This window comes from Juglans regia, chromosome 4, assembly GCF_001411555.2.
Source record: "Juglans regia cultivar Chandler chromosome 4, Walnut 2.0, whole genome shotgun sequence".
NCBI classification, from domain to species: domain Eukaryota; kingdom Viridiplantae; phylum Streptophyta; class Magnoliopsida; order Fagales; family Juglandaceae; genus Juglans; species Juglans regia.
The window spans coordinates 4,102,022-4,117,202 of NC_049904.1; the positions used below are offsets into that span (position 1 = coordinate 4,102,022).

General features: G+C 34.3%; 1 protein-coding gene across 3 annotated transcripts; it reads left to right on the top strand.

The window, feature by feature from the left end:
* Positions 1 to 1,120: 1,120 nt before the first annotated feature.
* LOC109019051 lies at positions 1,121 to 9,208 on the top strand. 3 transcript variants are annotated; one of them, XM_019001276.2, is made up of 6 exons: positions 1,137 to 1,314; positions 1,403 to 1,475; positions 2,556 to 2,718; positions 2,996 to 4,966; positions 6,526 to 6,712; positions 7,978 to 9,208. In XM_019001276.2, the coding sequence occupies exons 4-6, from the start codon at positions 3,047 to 3,049 to the stop codon at positions 8,583 to 8,585; spliced, it is 2,715 nt and encodes a 904-aa protein (XP_018856821.1). In that variant the 5' UTR covers positions 1,137 to 1,314; positions 1,403 to 1,475; positions 2,556 to 2,718; positions 2,996 to 3,046; the 3' UTR covers positions 8,586 to 9,208. The 3 variants fall into 3 exon arrangements, with proteins under 3 accessions (XP_035545263.1, XP_018856821.1, XP_035545264.1); XM_035689370.1 differs by having other exon boundaries at positions 1,121 to 1,475; XM_035689371.1 differs by lacking the exons at positions 1,137 to 1,314; positions 1,403 to 1,475 and adding an exon at positions 2,400 to 2,417.
* The last annotated feature ends 5,973 nt before the right edge of the window (positions 9,209 to 15,181 follow it).

Sequence of the window (15,181 nt, forward strand, 5' to 3'; positions counted from 1 at the left end):
AGAATTTGATGGAAATGTGTTTTGGAAGTCTATGAAATCTTTCCCTAATAAAAATCCAGTCTTTTGGTTATAAAATTTGGATCGTGGGTTCATTGACTATGGTGGAGGATTTTTTGTTTATTTATTTTAATGGATATCCCATAATATTGGTGTTGAATTTGAATTGAGGGATCTTGCCCAAGAAGTTGGATGCTAAAGTTGGCATTTCTGCACAGAGTGCCTATAGTATGCAGTATTTGCCATATATGAGCCCGCAAAATATGAAGAAAAACACCGAAGTAGTGTCCACTGATGTAAAACAGAGTAATATACTCATGAGGAATCCAATTCCTTGAATCCAATTCATTGCAGAGAAAATCAAGGTGAATGAATCTTCTTCTACTTTTCTTGTGTAGGACATGGTTATATTAGAGGGGAAGAAAAGGTAAGGTAAAAACTAAATGGGTATTACAAACAAAATATCCTTTGAAATAGAAAAAATCTTAGATGATAATTAATGTGGACAAGACCAACCTGGAAAGCAGCAGAGGCAATGCCAAAAACAAAACTTCTGCACAAACGATTTCATTTTGAAAAGAAATAAAAAATCCATTTGCTTTGCTTTCAAGGTCGAGAGATTGTTTGTGGGAGAGAGGCTTCGAGGGACTCTGTGTTCGTCTATGGGAAGACGAAGGGAGGAAGGTGGTCGTTGTGGAAAGCTTCATACGTTATGAAACGCACCGTTTTTATTTTTTCACGTTGGCAGCCGACTCCCCAACAATTATGTTGGGCCACTGTATTCAGCATTTTTATATAAATTAATATAATTTGATATAAAATATCTTATCTATTTTATAATTTTTTTATAAAATTGACTCATTTTCATTAATTAAAACTTAAAAGCAGCCACGACACAGCACCAAAAAGAAACGAAAAGAAAGGAAAGCATGCGAACGTGGCAAAGTGATTAGCGGGGAGACGTGGGGCAAATGGCAGTGACGCAGAGTGGAAGGAGACAACAGAAGATTTGCCCGCCAAGAGGGGTAGACATGGCTGTCAGTAGTACTTGCCTATTTTTGAATGTTCAAAAACCCCACACTCTGTCGCTGAGTCTCTCTCACATTCACGGAATCCCTCTCTCGATCTCTCTCTCTCTCTCGTAGTCGTCGACGCGTCTCACTAATAACTGACCCATCTTTAATGCTCGTCCTTCTCCCTTTCTAAGATCCGGCCTTTAGATTTCGTCACCCTTTCTGCAACCTACTCAGTTCCTTTTTTCCTTTCTCTATCGACCTTTCTTTTCTCGCGAGCGTGTTTCCGAAGTTTCCAATTCAGGTTTCTTCTAATGCATTTCGTTTTCGGTTTCTTTTGTTTTGAAAGAAACTACTTCTGATGAGTGAGGATGGACAATTTCCTGGAAAAGGGGTCCAAAATTGCAGGCATTGCTGATCGGAGCTCCGGCGGAAGGTTTTTCTCGACGGGACGAACTCCCCGAGGTCAGCTCTTTTTTCGTTTTTCGAACAATTGTTATGTAGTCTTCGCTCTGGTTGGTTGCTGAAAAACGTGAGGAAAAGAAAGAGTTTTCAAATTTTAAATTTTCTTTTCTCTGGGCATTTTTCTTTTTGGTTTCTGGTTTGGAAATAAAATGAGGAACTGACTGCTGAGCCAGAGATTTCAATTGGGCTCAGGCGATAGAAAAGAGTTATAATTTTTTTAGTACCCTTCTTTTCTTTCTTGCATTTTCTTATCTAACATATGAAGGCCGTTTGGTGACCGAGAAAATCGAGAAAACTAAAGAAGAAAATGATTGAAACTCTTTGTTTTTGTCCGTTCTTTAGTTTTCCGAAAATGAAATAATTTTAATAAAACAGTAGAATAATGATAAAGATCGTGGAATTCAAGTTTTCATTTCTTCTAGTTATTTCCTCTAAAGATGAAGTTCCTAGCTCATTTTCTTCTTCTTTGATTGTTCTGTTTGTGCAATGTAGAGATCATCAACTAGGTTTAACTTTTGTATTTTCTTGTGCTTTTCGTTAAAGTCAATTTTGGAATTTGCAAGGGTGACTTTTCTGTGGTGGCATCGGCCATGATTTAATGAGTTATAGGGATATGATTTTCCATGATTTAATGAGTTCTAGGGATATGATGGAAAATCATTGCATTTCCAGCTTGACTACTGATTACTATTAAAAGCGTTCTTTTTAATTTATTTCCTCTCTCTCCAAGTTGTCTTTTATTTTTTTCATCGCTTTTTCTCAAAGATGAAAATTTTTCCTATGGTCTCTGCTTGCTATTTCCTCGGATTTTGCCTTTTTATCGATTGATTTGCTTTTGTGTTTCCTTCGTTCGTTTGATTCTCTTAAAAATAATGATTCTTGCCTCGGGTTTCCGTCAAATAGCAGGGAAGGTGCTTTTAAATTGCTTACCAAAATAATAAGGTTTCCAAGCTGTTGCTAATTTCTTTTCATTTAGGGGTTTCGGTCGCAATGTATGTCCGAATAGGCGTACACTGTTCACTGAATATTTCTTGGCTTTGGATTCTTCTCTAATTATTTAAACTTTGCTTTCTTCAAAAGGTCTCGAGAAGCTCTTTCCCCACTTTCACTAGTCATGGATGGTCATGCTAATGGCATTATGGGGATCCATTTCCAGGAAACAAGAAGGTTCAGAAGCAGAGGAACTTTCTGAAATTGGCCTCTGATTCTACTTCGTGCAGTAGTGGTACCACGGGAAAACTCGGTGCGCTTGTTTTCTTTTTATTTTGTTTGCACTGGAATTTACTGATTGATTTGTTTTCTTGTTATAATTTTTACTGAAATTTTATAACTAAATTGTTTCTCTTTTTTCTTCTTCGTAAATTCTGTCAGAGCAGCAACTTTTCCAAGTTCTATTAATTTCAATCTCTCTCTCTCTCTCTCTCTCTCTGTTTTTTGGCCTATCTTTTCTGTTCTGAATTTACTTGTGCATAAAAAGAATCTGAACTAAGTGTTATGTGAAATGCATTTGGCCTTTGCAGTTCACGTTTGAACCGGGGTGGAGATATTTAAACCAAGCCATTGGGACTCCAATGAAGAAGTTAGTAGCTGAGGAGATGTTGAGAGAAACTGAATACAAAAGAAGGTCTCCAAGTATTATTGCCAGATTGATGGGTCTTGATGGGCTGCCACATCAGCAGCCTGCTCACAAACAACAAAAGAAGTCCTCGGAGAACTATATTAAGAGGACAACATCAGTAGAGAAAGCTCCAAAGAGTGGATCATTTTATGACCATCGATCATCTAGAAGGAACTCAAAGGAGCAGGAAGAGTTTAAGGATGTACATGAGGTTTTGGAAACATCAAAGATAGAGAGTAGCAGCTGTTCATCACTGGGGCTTACAAACTCAAAGCTTTCCGATGCTGAGATGGCATTTATTCAGCAGAAGTTCATGGAGGCTAAACATCTTTCAAGTGATCAAAAGTTACAGTATATGAAGGAGTACCATGATGCACTCGAGGTACCAGACTCCAATAAAGATCGTCTGCTCAAATTTCTACAACAACCAGATTCATTGTTCACAAAGCATATGCATGATCTGAGAGTTGCTCCTCCCCAAAGTCATCAGGGTTGCATGGAAGCTAAGGAGTTGTCAGGTGCTCATAAGTATGAAAGTGGTGAACTTGGGAAGTCAGTGAGACGAACTCTTAGATCTCCCCAGAACCATTGCGATGGTCTTTTTGCCTACCCTGACTGCAGATATGCTAATGCTCTCAATTCGACAAAGACTCCATTTGAACGGAAGGATGAGTTGGCTCCTATACCTACAAGTATAGTTGTGTTAAAACCGAACATACGGAAGGCCAAGAATGGTACCAGCTGTGATTCATCACCTTGTTCTTCGCATGCTAGCCTGTCAGATTGTAGGGTGCACACAGAATTTCCGATTAGCAAAAATAGGAAGGGAAACCTAAGGGGGGCAAAAAATTTTCCTGATGGTGTGGGGCTTTCAAGTCATAAGTCCAGAGAATCTAGAGAACTTGCGAGGGAAATAACTAAAAAAATGAGAAATAGTTTCCGTAGTGGTTCTATGAAAATTTCATCTGCTGTATTTACAGGATATGCTGGGGATGAGAGTTCATGTGACATGTCTGGGAATGAATCAGAGGCGATTACAGTGGAATCAAGAAATTCATTTGACTTGAGTAACCAGTACAAGCTTTCATCATACCTTTTGGCTGAATCCTCTGTGAGCAAGGAGGCCAAGAAGAGACTGTCAGAGAGGTGGAAAATGACCAAAAAGTCTCAAGAGCAGGGAGTTGTTAGTAAGGGCAGCACACTGGCTGAAATGCTTGCTATCCCTGATAAGTACTTAATGCCAGCAGATTTAAACGGAATGATTGTTGGGGACAAAATTAGTGACAAATTTTCAAGTAATGATAGACCAAATGGGTGGGTTGAACCTCTGGGAATTAGCAGTAGGGATGGCTGGATGGATGGATCTGTCAGAAACTTATCAAGATCTAGATCTCTTCCTGCTTCTTCTAGTGCTTTTGGAAGTCCCAAGACAAGCATACACAGCGAAATGTTTTATGGTAAAACGTATCTCATGCCAAAAGATGCCTTGAGGAAGGAAAAAAGCAAGAGAATAAAGGGTAATTCTGATGGGAGGCATGGGCTAGTCCCTAGAAAATCAAGATCTAGTAGTAAGAATTCTCATTCTTCTAGCTGCACAGTCGGGGAAAGTAAAGATTGTTTGGTAGAGGTTCATACAAGCCAGAATCAAGTGGAGGCTAGGTTTGAAAGGATTGATCCATCTGAAAAAGATGTTATGATCTTTGAGTCATTAGTTAGCATTGACAATCATGCTAGTCCAGTTCCCAAAAATGTGGGGGAAGTGAGAGAAGAGACTATGGCCATGCCTTCTGAAACTCCTGATGAGTTGCTACCAGAAGTATCAGGTGGCAAGGACGATATCTCTGCTGGTGGACAAGATATCTTAATTACACAGGTATAGTCTTTAACCTTTTATATATATATATATATATATATATGTTTTTTTTTGGGTGGTGTTTAAATCTTCTTAGCATATTTCTGATGCATTCATGATAGAGAAACTGTGGAAATCTATTACTTCCAATATTACATTAACTCCTGATATGTGAATCGACCCACTAAATCTCTTTTCCTTTTTTCCCTTTGTAATTGGATCTTGCTGTTCAGAAATTAGTCAGTTACATACGGGTCTTTACAAACATGTGAGAGGCCTTTATTTGCATTTTGTTCCTTTTTATTCGATTGAACATTAATATCATTTTCATAAATGTCGAATTGTATCTTACGGAAAACCTGGCCATTGTACTTTTGCTTTAAAGTTCTTTTGCAATCTTGAATGATGGATTTTCTCTCTCTTTGCCTTTTTTTTTGAGGAGCTGTTATGCACCGTTTGTTCTACTAGGAACTCCAGTTTTTCAAATAGCTGCCACTTTAGACAAATCTTGTTTTCAAGTTAGATTGATTTATTATTGAAGAATTCCAAAACACTTATTACCCCTACTCCTACATCAATACTTTATCATTTCTTTTGCATAGAAAAGAAAACAAAGAATAGAGAGGGAAAGAATCCATGCCTTATTTTTAAGGTCGGGGATGCTCTTTTGGGCATTGCAGTAGGCTTTTGACCTACATGAAAGGATTTTCTAAAGATAAGTGCTACAGCTACAAAAAGATTACACAAAAGTAAACTTACAAACTGACGTACCATATCAAGCCACCTCAGTTTGTGAGTTTACTTTTGTGTAATTCCTTTGTGGCTAAAGTATTTCTCTTTTCTAATTACTGTGTCTACCTGTGCAGGCTACATGCATTGGTCAGTTATGAGAGAAAATGACTCAATTTTTTTTCTTGAGAAAGTTGCAACTCTTGAACTACTTCAAATGGCTTTTGATTTAATTCTTATTCTATGACATCTGGTTTCCTAGTTGAGGACGTATTCAAGGAACACCACTAGTCGTGCTACAACAAATCAAGGCTTGTAACCTGAATTTAGTTTTTGTGTTAACGATATGTTCAAACTGACTGCAGATCTAGTACTTTCTATCTAACCGATATTAGAATCATATTGCTTAGATGTGGGCCATTGTGCACAGATGCTGAACATATCTGCAGGGATGTTGTTTCTGTTATAATTAGTTATAATTAGTCAGTGCATGATTTACAACTTGCTTGGAATGCCTAATTTTCCTTAGAATTACAATCTGCATGCAATTATTTAGATGTTTGTTAGATATTTATAACCCACTCTATCCATGAATTATTTCTGCCAGTGAGTATTATTAGCTCAAATGGTATGCCCTCTTTTCATAATAATTGGGAGAAGGGCGTGGGGTGGATGAGAGTGAGTTCAAGACATGCAGGGTTCGGTCCATCTGCAGCTTAGATATTAAGAAAAATCTTTGCGTTTTTTCTTCTCAATATACAACTCCTTATATTTTCAGCTCAGTTGAAGGTATGGCATCTTCAATTTTGCATCAGGATAGTTTGGGTTCTCACCATTTCGTGATATTCCAGGAACCATTGATGGGGTCATTTGAGGAAGGTTCGGTTTCCTTGCTTCATCCTCTGCCTGGACTAGAATCGCCAATTAGCTCCAAGGAGGCTGATCAACCCAGTCCAGTTTCAGTTATGGAAGCTCCGTTTACGGATGATCTGTCATCATGTTCCGAATGCTTTGAGAGTCTCAGTGCTGACCTCCATGGTAAATTTGAAGTTATTTGCTTCTGAATTCTCAAGTGTGCGGGTCCCTCTAGGAATTAAAGTGCATTTCGTGTTCCATAGAATATCTAGATGCTTGTTTTCCAGTCAAAATGTCTTGAAAGCAATTTTTAAACATATAAACTATTCATAGACCTGTGTGCTGTGCAAGAATAGCTAGATTTATTAAATGAAAAATATTTTATGTTACTAGGGTAGCCTACCTTGAGGCATAATGAAATAAATGCAACCTTTAAAAGTGTCAATATTAGCAGTTTGATCTCCAAGATTTTAAGTTAACTTGATCCTTATATAGTGTGTTGAAGTGACCTTGGTTAGTTTAGTAATAACAAAAATGATGGCGTGGCTTTATAGTATTGATTTTCATTTAAAATAATATACTTTTTTTTATAATATTGTAACATTTTCATTTAATAGTAATATAATGGAATAGTTTATTACGTGGCTTCATAATATTAACGCTCTATTCATTGAAGATTCTATAGTATGTAGATGGATAGATTAGGAAAATATTGTAATTTAGAATTACAGTGGTAGTATAACGGTTGAAGTCAATTACCCGTTGTGTAAGTAATAACCGTCCGATCTAAATTGTGGGCCTTTGTTAAACTCAAAGTTACTCAAGTTTTAGTGTAAATGCTGTTAGATCTTAACTGAATTGCTGTACCTCATCTGATACAGACCAGATATGCCAGTCCTTTTTCAGCATTTTGCTTTATGGCCCTATTTCCCTTTAAATCATCATCCAATATACTTCCTTTTGTGACTTTATACTGAATATTTTGACATTAAACTGATTCATGTGGCACCTTCAAATAAAATTTTCTCACTCATTACAAACTTCAGCACTCGATTTACAAGCAGATCACCTCAACCAATTTTTTTCTAAATTTCATGTGATGCTGTCGCAGAGACAATATTATTAGAATGTCTGGAGTCAAACTCAGTTTCTAATAATCCTAAGAATCTGAATAGAACATGCTTTTACCACAATTGCAAGTCTCTGGTGGGATTTGGATGCAACTTAAACATTTTTTCCACCTCTTGCATCCAAGTTCCAATCATTATATCCTTATCTTACCCCTTCATCATTTTGTCTAAAATTTAGGCCGCTTTACCTATTTGGTTCGATTGCTTTATAGTTAAAAAATTCAGAAATCAATATTGTTTGAATCCTCCTATTGTTTGAATCCTTTTTTTCCCCCTAGATTTTCAGCCACTCATATTTGTTGCCTTTTCTGATTCTAGGTCTTCGGATGCAACTTCAGCTACTCAAATTGGAGTCAGAAGCATTTGCAGAGGGGCCCTTGCTCATATCTTGTGATGAAGATGTTGGTGAAGGATCCGTTTTGAATGAGAAGGGAGTTTGTGGAACTGAAGAGAGTTGGCAGCCTACCTACATAATTGATGTCTTAAATGACTCCGGTTTTAACGATTGTGATCCTCATATGTTCACGGCTATCTGGCACTCTTCAGAATGCCCCGTGGATCCCATTGTATTCGAAGAACTTGAGAAGAAGTACAATGGCCGGACTTCTTGTGCAAGGTCGGAAAGGAGGTTACTCTTTGACCGTATAAATTCAGCACTCCTGGAGATTCACCAGCAATTCATGGGTTCACATCCATGGGTGAAGCCTGCAACGATGGCTGGCTGTAAGTGGATTAAAGATGGGTTCCAAGATCGTTTCTCTGTGTTGCTAGCAGAGCAAGAGAAGAAATCGAATGAAGACATTCTGGGGAATGTCCTGACAAGGGAGTCATGGTGGTTGGGTTTGGGTGACGGCATTGATGTAGTAGGTAGAGAAATCGAAAGATTGTTGACAGATGAGCTAGTAGCAGAGTTCTTGGCTCTGTAGTGTAGTGATTTGGAACCACGGCTCTATTTTGTTCAGGGCATTAAGCGTGTGTAAATGAAGCTATAAAATGCTCATTTCTCGAGAGAATGAATAAGAGGATCAAAATCAAAATCCTTTCACCAAAAAGAAGAATCAGGCTGTAGGCATGAAAGTGGCATACCAAAATGAGAAGGTATAAAGACATCATTATCTAAGGTGGCACCCTTACGATTATAAGGGTTGAGGGTTTAATCAAAATTAGTGCTCAATAGTTGTAGGGCCATTGGATTTATGTATAGGTTTGTAATGTATCTGAGCTGATATCATATAAAAAAGTTCAAGTAATGAAGGAGGTGATATATAATTGGGATAAATTGTCTTGTTATTATGTAGGGGAATGGTGTTAAATTACACTTTGAGAGGGTTATGGTTTTCTTGCACTATTCTTAATTTTATATTTTGGGTTGATGTCAATGGACTGGGTTGTTTGTGTTGGACTATGACTTAATTAAATTAGAATTCCATGGTCCTAGGGAGGTTTAAATTTCATATTGTTGAGTAGATTTTGGTTCTGTTGCACTATTTATATACATTTTAGGGGAAATACTTGTTTACAGCTTTGGGATTTGAACTTTTTACATACTTGTAGATGCAGTTTAAAAAATCTCAAGTTAGTTTACGCCTTGATTGGACGTTGAATTGAGTTGATATCAATTGAGTTCTTTATAAATGATAGAGAGTTGAGATGGTGGAGTGAGTTTTATGGAATCCACCTAAAATGAGTTTATATGTGTTTAGATATAAAGATGATTTTAAATGTATTTATGAGAAGTTGAAAAAATGTTGTAAGTTTTGCGTGTAAAGAGGTGTTGAGTTGAAAAAGGTTGTGAGTCCCACGTATAAAGAGATTTTTAGTTGATATGAGTTTAGTGATTTGAGAGTAAGATGTTTGAATGTCAGATTTAACTTAAAATTAGACTGAATTTCCAACTTAAAATTAGACTAAATTGATTTTAAGTTGAGTCTAAAAGTTGTCGAGAAAAAAAGTTGACTTTTTAACAAATAACTGGCACATCATAACCAACCATAAGAGGACACGTCATATGTACACACAAGTAATATTTAAAAAATATATTGTTATTATGACACTTTTGACTTTAGCATAAATATGAAAAAATAGAAATAAACAGAAAAGAAAGGTAAAATAGATTTTGGCCTTAGTTTAATTCTGTCTTTCTTCTGAGGCAAGGATTTATGTTTCATGTTTGAGCTCTGCGGCTTGGAGTTGGTGGGCATTCAAGATTTCAATACTGGTTGGAAGAAAAAGAATAGATTGGTATTTTTGTTATTGGTGTGTTTAGAGAAGATATTTGTTGGATTGTAAATTTCTTATAAAAAAATAGTTTTAAACTTGTTCTTATTATTTTTGTATCGATCGATGGTATCAAGGAAGGCCAAGCAAATTGACATTATATACATCAGTCACTATTTACAATCTCACACTTCACATTCTATGAAAAATATCTACTAATCTTATGAAAAACACTCCCATACCATATAAAAAAAAAAATATAGGTAGGGTGTGAAAATGAATAGTAACTGATGCATAGCATTCTTATATATATATATTGTATTGTATTAGGGATATTTTTATAAATTTATGTCTAGATTCATTTTGATATGCATTGTATTAGTATATACATATTTCACGTGGCATTCACATTAATCATCATAAAATGTACGTAATTTGGAGGAGGTGAGGTGGTTCATTTTCTCATTTGGTATTAATTGCCTTGAATATTTTGGGTATCCAAGTTATATTCCTATAGATTTTTCATCATATTCTAATTATCTTGAAATCAATGCAATTATTAATTTGTAAATTAGATGAATTAGATCTTCACACTTCATTATTTACCATTTTATAAGAAAATCACCCATTTAATTTACATTAGACTTAATTCTTTTTAAGGAAATGATTTGATTTTCTGACAAATAAAGTTTCTTTGTTAGTACGTAATATCTGGATTTTAGAAGTACTTAAAAAAATGCCACAACATTCAAATTCCAAATAAATAAATAGACCCTTATTGAGAGAGAGAGAGAGAGAGAGAGAGAGAGATCAGATGCACAATCGCCAAAGTTAACCAGAAATGCGAATAAATGATTCCCATGCTTTCATATATGGATTACAAAAAGCGTTTTCAATATTCCATATTGCCCTTTCTAGACCTATAATTTTGATGTATATTTTTTCAGAAATGCTAAATCCACTGGAAAAGTGTTGCGAAATTTTTTTTTTTACTTAGTAATTAAGGAAGTATTTTTTAATGATATTGTGAATTTTTTTTTTAAAAAAAAAACATGAAAAAAAGAAAAAAATAAAATGTACTTTCAGGACGCACTTTCCGGACACTTTCTCGGTGGGAATAGTGTTACTTATAATTTTTTATGTTGGAATATTGTCCATGCGGCTTTAGAAGTTTAGACAAACCTTCAACATGAGTGCAATGTAAATATGGGGGACTATGAATAATGAAAGCCAGCCGGCAACATATAGGCTTTTCAATCTGTCTCTAAAGCACATGATAATGATGGAAATATTTTGGTTTGAAAAATGTTTTAGTAAGTGAAAGTGAATTTATATATAAACATGATTTGATATAGTAATGTCATATTCTAATATTATTTTTATTGTAAAATAGATATAATGTATTAGATAAAATCATCTTAATTTATAAATTTATTTTTCTGAAATAATTTTGTAATTGCAATCCTTCTCAATTAGCGTTAGTTTAATTTTGACTCAAGCGTCTCTAAAGCATTGATACTTGAGAGTTTAATTTTCATTTTTTTTTTCCTTCAACTTTGTTCCTTTCTTGAATCGATTGATGGTATGAAAGAATATTGGCAAGCAAATTGACATCATTATATATAAGATTGTTCATCCAACCCGACCCGATCCGACCCGAAAGTCACTCTTATGAACTGACCCGAGTGAGTGAAATTTTGTTTGGCCGATTAACCGATTAGTTGATCTGAAAACTCTATCGGAAGAAACGAGCATTCCAGCCTGATTTTACATTGTTTTTTCATTAGGAAACGATTTAATTTTATGATAAATACTAATAAAGAGATTATATAAATTACAAAAAATAAAGAAATGATATTTACAATCTTGGATATGCAAGCCCCGAACACTTCTACACCCTAAGACTGTATTTAACATTACTCCAAAAGATATTCTCGAAACTCACTTTATACGTGTCTTTCAAGCTCTAAGTCATAGAATTATAAAAACTTCAGGGGATTAAAAGCCTTTTTAATCTTAAAACTTATCTGTCGATATAGTTTGAAATTTTATTTGCTTGGTCCAAAAAAAATCACATTACATAATCTTGCCCCATGCATACAACCAGGCTGAAAGCACAATAATAAGGCATTATCAGAAGAGCAATCATTGTTGCAAAGACATCGAACAATATTATTATTAACATTTCTTAACAACAGAGAGATTGTTAATACATTCTTGAACATTTCTTACGTTTATTGATCTTGCAATAAAACAACAGAAAGATTTGCTTCAAAGTGCATGCATGATTAGTGCTTGGAATGGCACTACTTAGGTGGATGAAGTGGGCTGGAGGCATCTTAGAACTTACTCCATTTTTGGATTTCTCAGTCTCTTATGACAGGAGGAGGAGGTGGAGTAGAGTCAGAGGTCCTTGTGCTAGGCCCAGATGGAGGAAGGGGTGTATATTTGGGTAGCATCCCAAAATACAGCCTGTCTGTAGGAGGTGGAGTAGAGTCGGAGGTCCTTCTACTAGGCCAAGATGGGGGAATTGGCTTATAATACTTGGGCAGCATACCAAAATTCAGCAGCTTTCCGGACACAACCCGTTTTACATTTGAATCATCCTCCAAGTTGAAGGAACTTTTTTCTTCAAATATTGCTAGCTTTCTCGCCTCGGAAGGAAGTGCTAGTACAAGCACAAAGGCCATCCAGAGCAACTGTTGTCCTCCTACAACCATCTTCTTGATTGTTCAATCTTCTTTGTCTGCCTTAATTCTATTTGCCTTGTCTTATATATATATATATATATATATATATATATATATATATATATAAAGAGGCTATCTAACAAAAAATCTTGTTTTAATGGTTTTTTTTTCCGTTAAAGATAACGCCGTTTGAGATCTGTATTAATGATCTATAGAGTTCATAAATTCTCCGCCTTTATTTTAAATCACAGTGATCCACTCAAGATCTTTCCTTTTCTTTTTTCTTTTGCACAAATCTCAATGTCGCTAGCTCTCTCCGTCTATGAGGCTCTGATGCAGTTGTCTCTTTCCTCTTCTTATAATTCTTTTTTCTAAGTGGATATAGCATGTTAAAATTCTATTTTAAAAAACTTTCACCCTTTTTTACTTTGTTATGGAATTTTAGTATTGAAATTTGCATTATTAATTTAAGCTTTCACTAATTTTAAATTTAAGCATCATTTTTCTGCTTAAAATTTTTAGATATTTGAGAATCTCTTTATGATTAAGAAAATATTTTTTAATGATGTGTTAAATTTATTTTATTTTTTAAAAATATTTAAAAGGGTTAAAAAATCTACTTTATTTAGTGACCCAGCACCCATTGTTGGAAATCTTTCCCTTCGATATTCATTTTATAAACAATTACTTTTAACCAGATATGAATTGATGAACGATTTGTAATAAATGGCGATATTATTTTATTAATAATAAATTAAAATATTTACACTAACATTTCTTTTAAAAATTGATTATAATTTGACGTAAAAAGTACAATTCTAGATAGAGGTAAAGATAAATGTAATTGACTTGGCCCAAGTATTTTATTACATGTCATGTGTTGGTTGTAATAAGGGACTGGATATAAATACAATAAAAGCTTCATTTGTATATATTGCAAAAGCCAAGGGGTTTGCAAACAACAATAAGTATCTTACGATTTTAATTTATAATTGATATCTAATTTAATTTAGAATTTAACAACGTTCAAATTGAAAATAATATATTCAATGCACTAAAAGTGCTGTGACATATGTTGAACTGGATGATAATACTAAAAAGATAGCTACTACTATGTTTAGTGAAGTAGCAGAAGATGTATTTGATTGTTCAATAGTTGAGTTGATGGAACATGCTGGAGAGGTATCTTTTAAAATTTTTATAATTCAAAAATTGAGTTTGGTTATAATGAGTTAATTAAAAAATAATTTAGATTTTTATTAATTATGTAAAGCTATTCAAAATTTATTTTGTAGGAACATCGACCATATATTAAAAGCGTTGTGAAGAAATTATAAAAAAATTTAAAAGATTCAAATTTATGTAGATCTAGAGAAACTGAAGGAGAAAAAATATAAGTCTTTTAATGTCCTCTCTATTGAGACAATGGAAGATAAGAAAAATGCTGTGTCATCCTATAATTAAAATTATCTCAAACAACTTTCATAAAATTATGGGCGATGTTTATTTATAAGACCATGTTATAGCTTCTATTAATACTTTTTTTTTATAATATATTACAGCGTATAAATATTTATAAATTACAAAAATATTACATCATTATTTAATTAAACCAAAAATATTAATTCCTTATTAATAAAAAATTAGTTCTTAACAAAAAAATACATAAATATAAACTAAGCAAACGTGCATTGCACGTTGCTTTCACCTAGTGTGTATATAAATATATATATATATTATAACAATCGGCAATCCCTCCATTAAGAAAAATTATTACCAAGGAATAAATAGGAGATCCTCAATCACCAAATTTAGCCTAATTCCCAAAAAAATTTCCTTAATGCTCTCATTTATTATCAAATGATATTTTCGATTTTCTTTTAAAGAAATGGTAGTTGCAGTTGTGAGTGTGCAAGTGCCGTACAATTATTTAAAAAAAAATGAATAAATATGTGACCAAAATGAAAAAAAAAAAAATTTTTAAAAATAGATCCAACTCTTTTATAAAGTAACTCCACAATACTTGCACTTCATAGTTAGATGTTGCACTACTCATGAACTAGCGGTATGGTCCAGCGGTCACTTATGCAGCATAGTTGCATGACTCTTAAACTAGAGATGTCCCCCACCATCCCATACTTGACGTAGACAGTGATGTCATCAGGCTAAAAGAAAAACTACAATGAGCAAAAGAAAACTATGGGATCCCAAAAGAATGTAAATTTGGCAATTAAACCGTAATTTATGCAAAATCCAAAGATAATTTGAATATGATGACAAGTACCACTGGCCATGGAATATCACTTGGATACTTAAACGTCACAAATAGCTGCTTAAAAAAGACTTACAGTACTAGTGCATGACAAAATGAATCTTGACTTGAAAAGTTTGTAGGTTGACAATGCCAATGCGAATGATGTTGCTATTGATTGGTACAGGCAGAATATAACGGTAAATGAGAATATCATTTGTGAGAACCAGTTTATCTATGTTCAGTGTTGTGCCCATATCATCATATCATCAATCTCATAGTTTTTGAGAGGTTCAAGGATGTTGATGATTCAATTATTAAAGTCTAAAATCTTGTGAGATATGTGAGGGCTTCCCCCCAATAG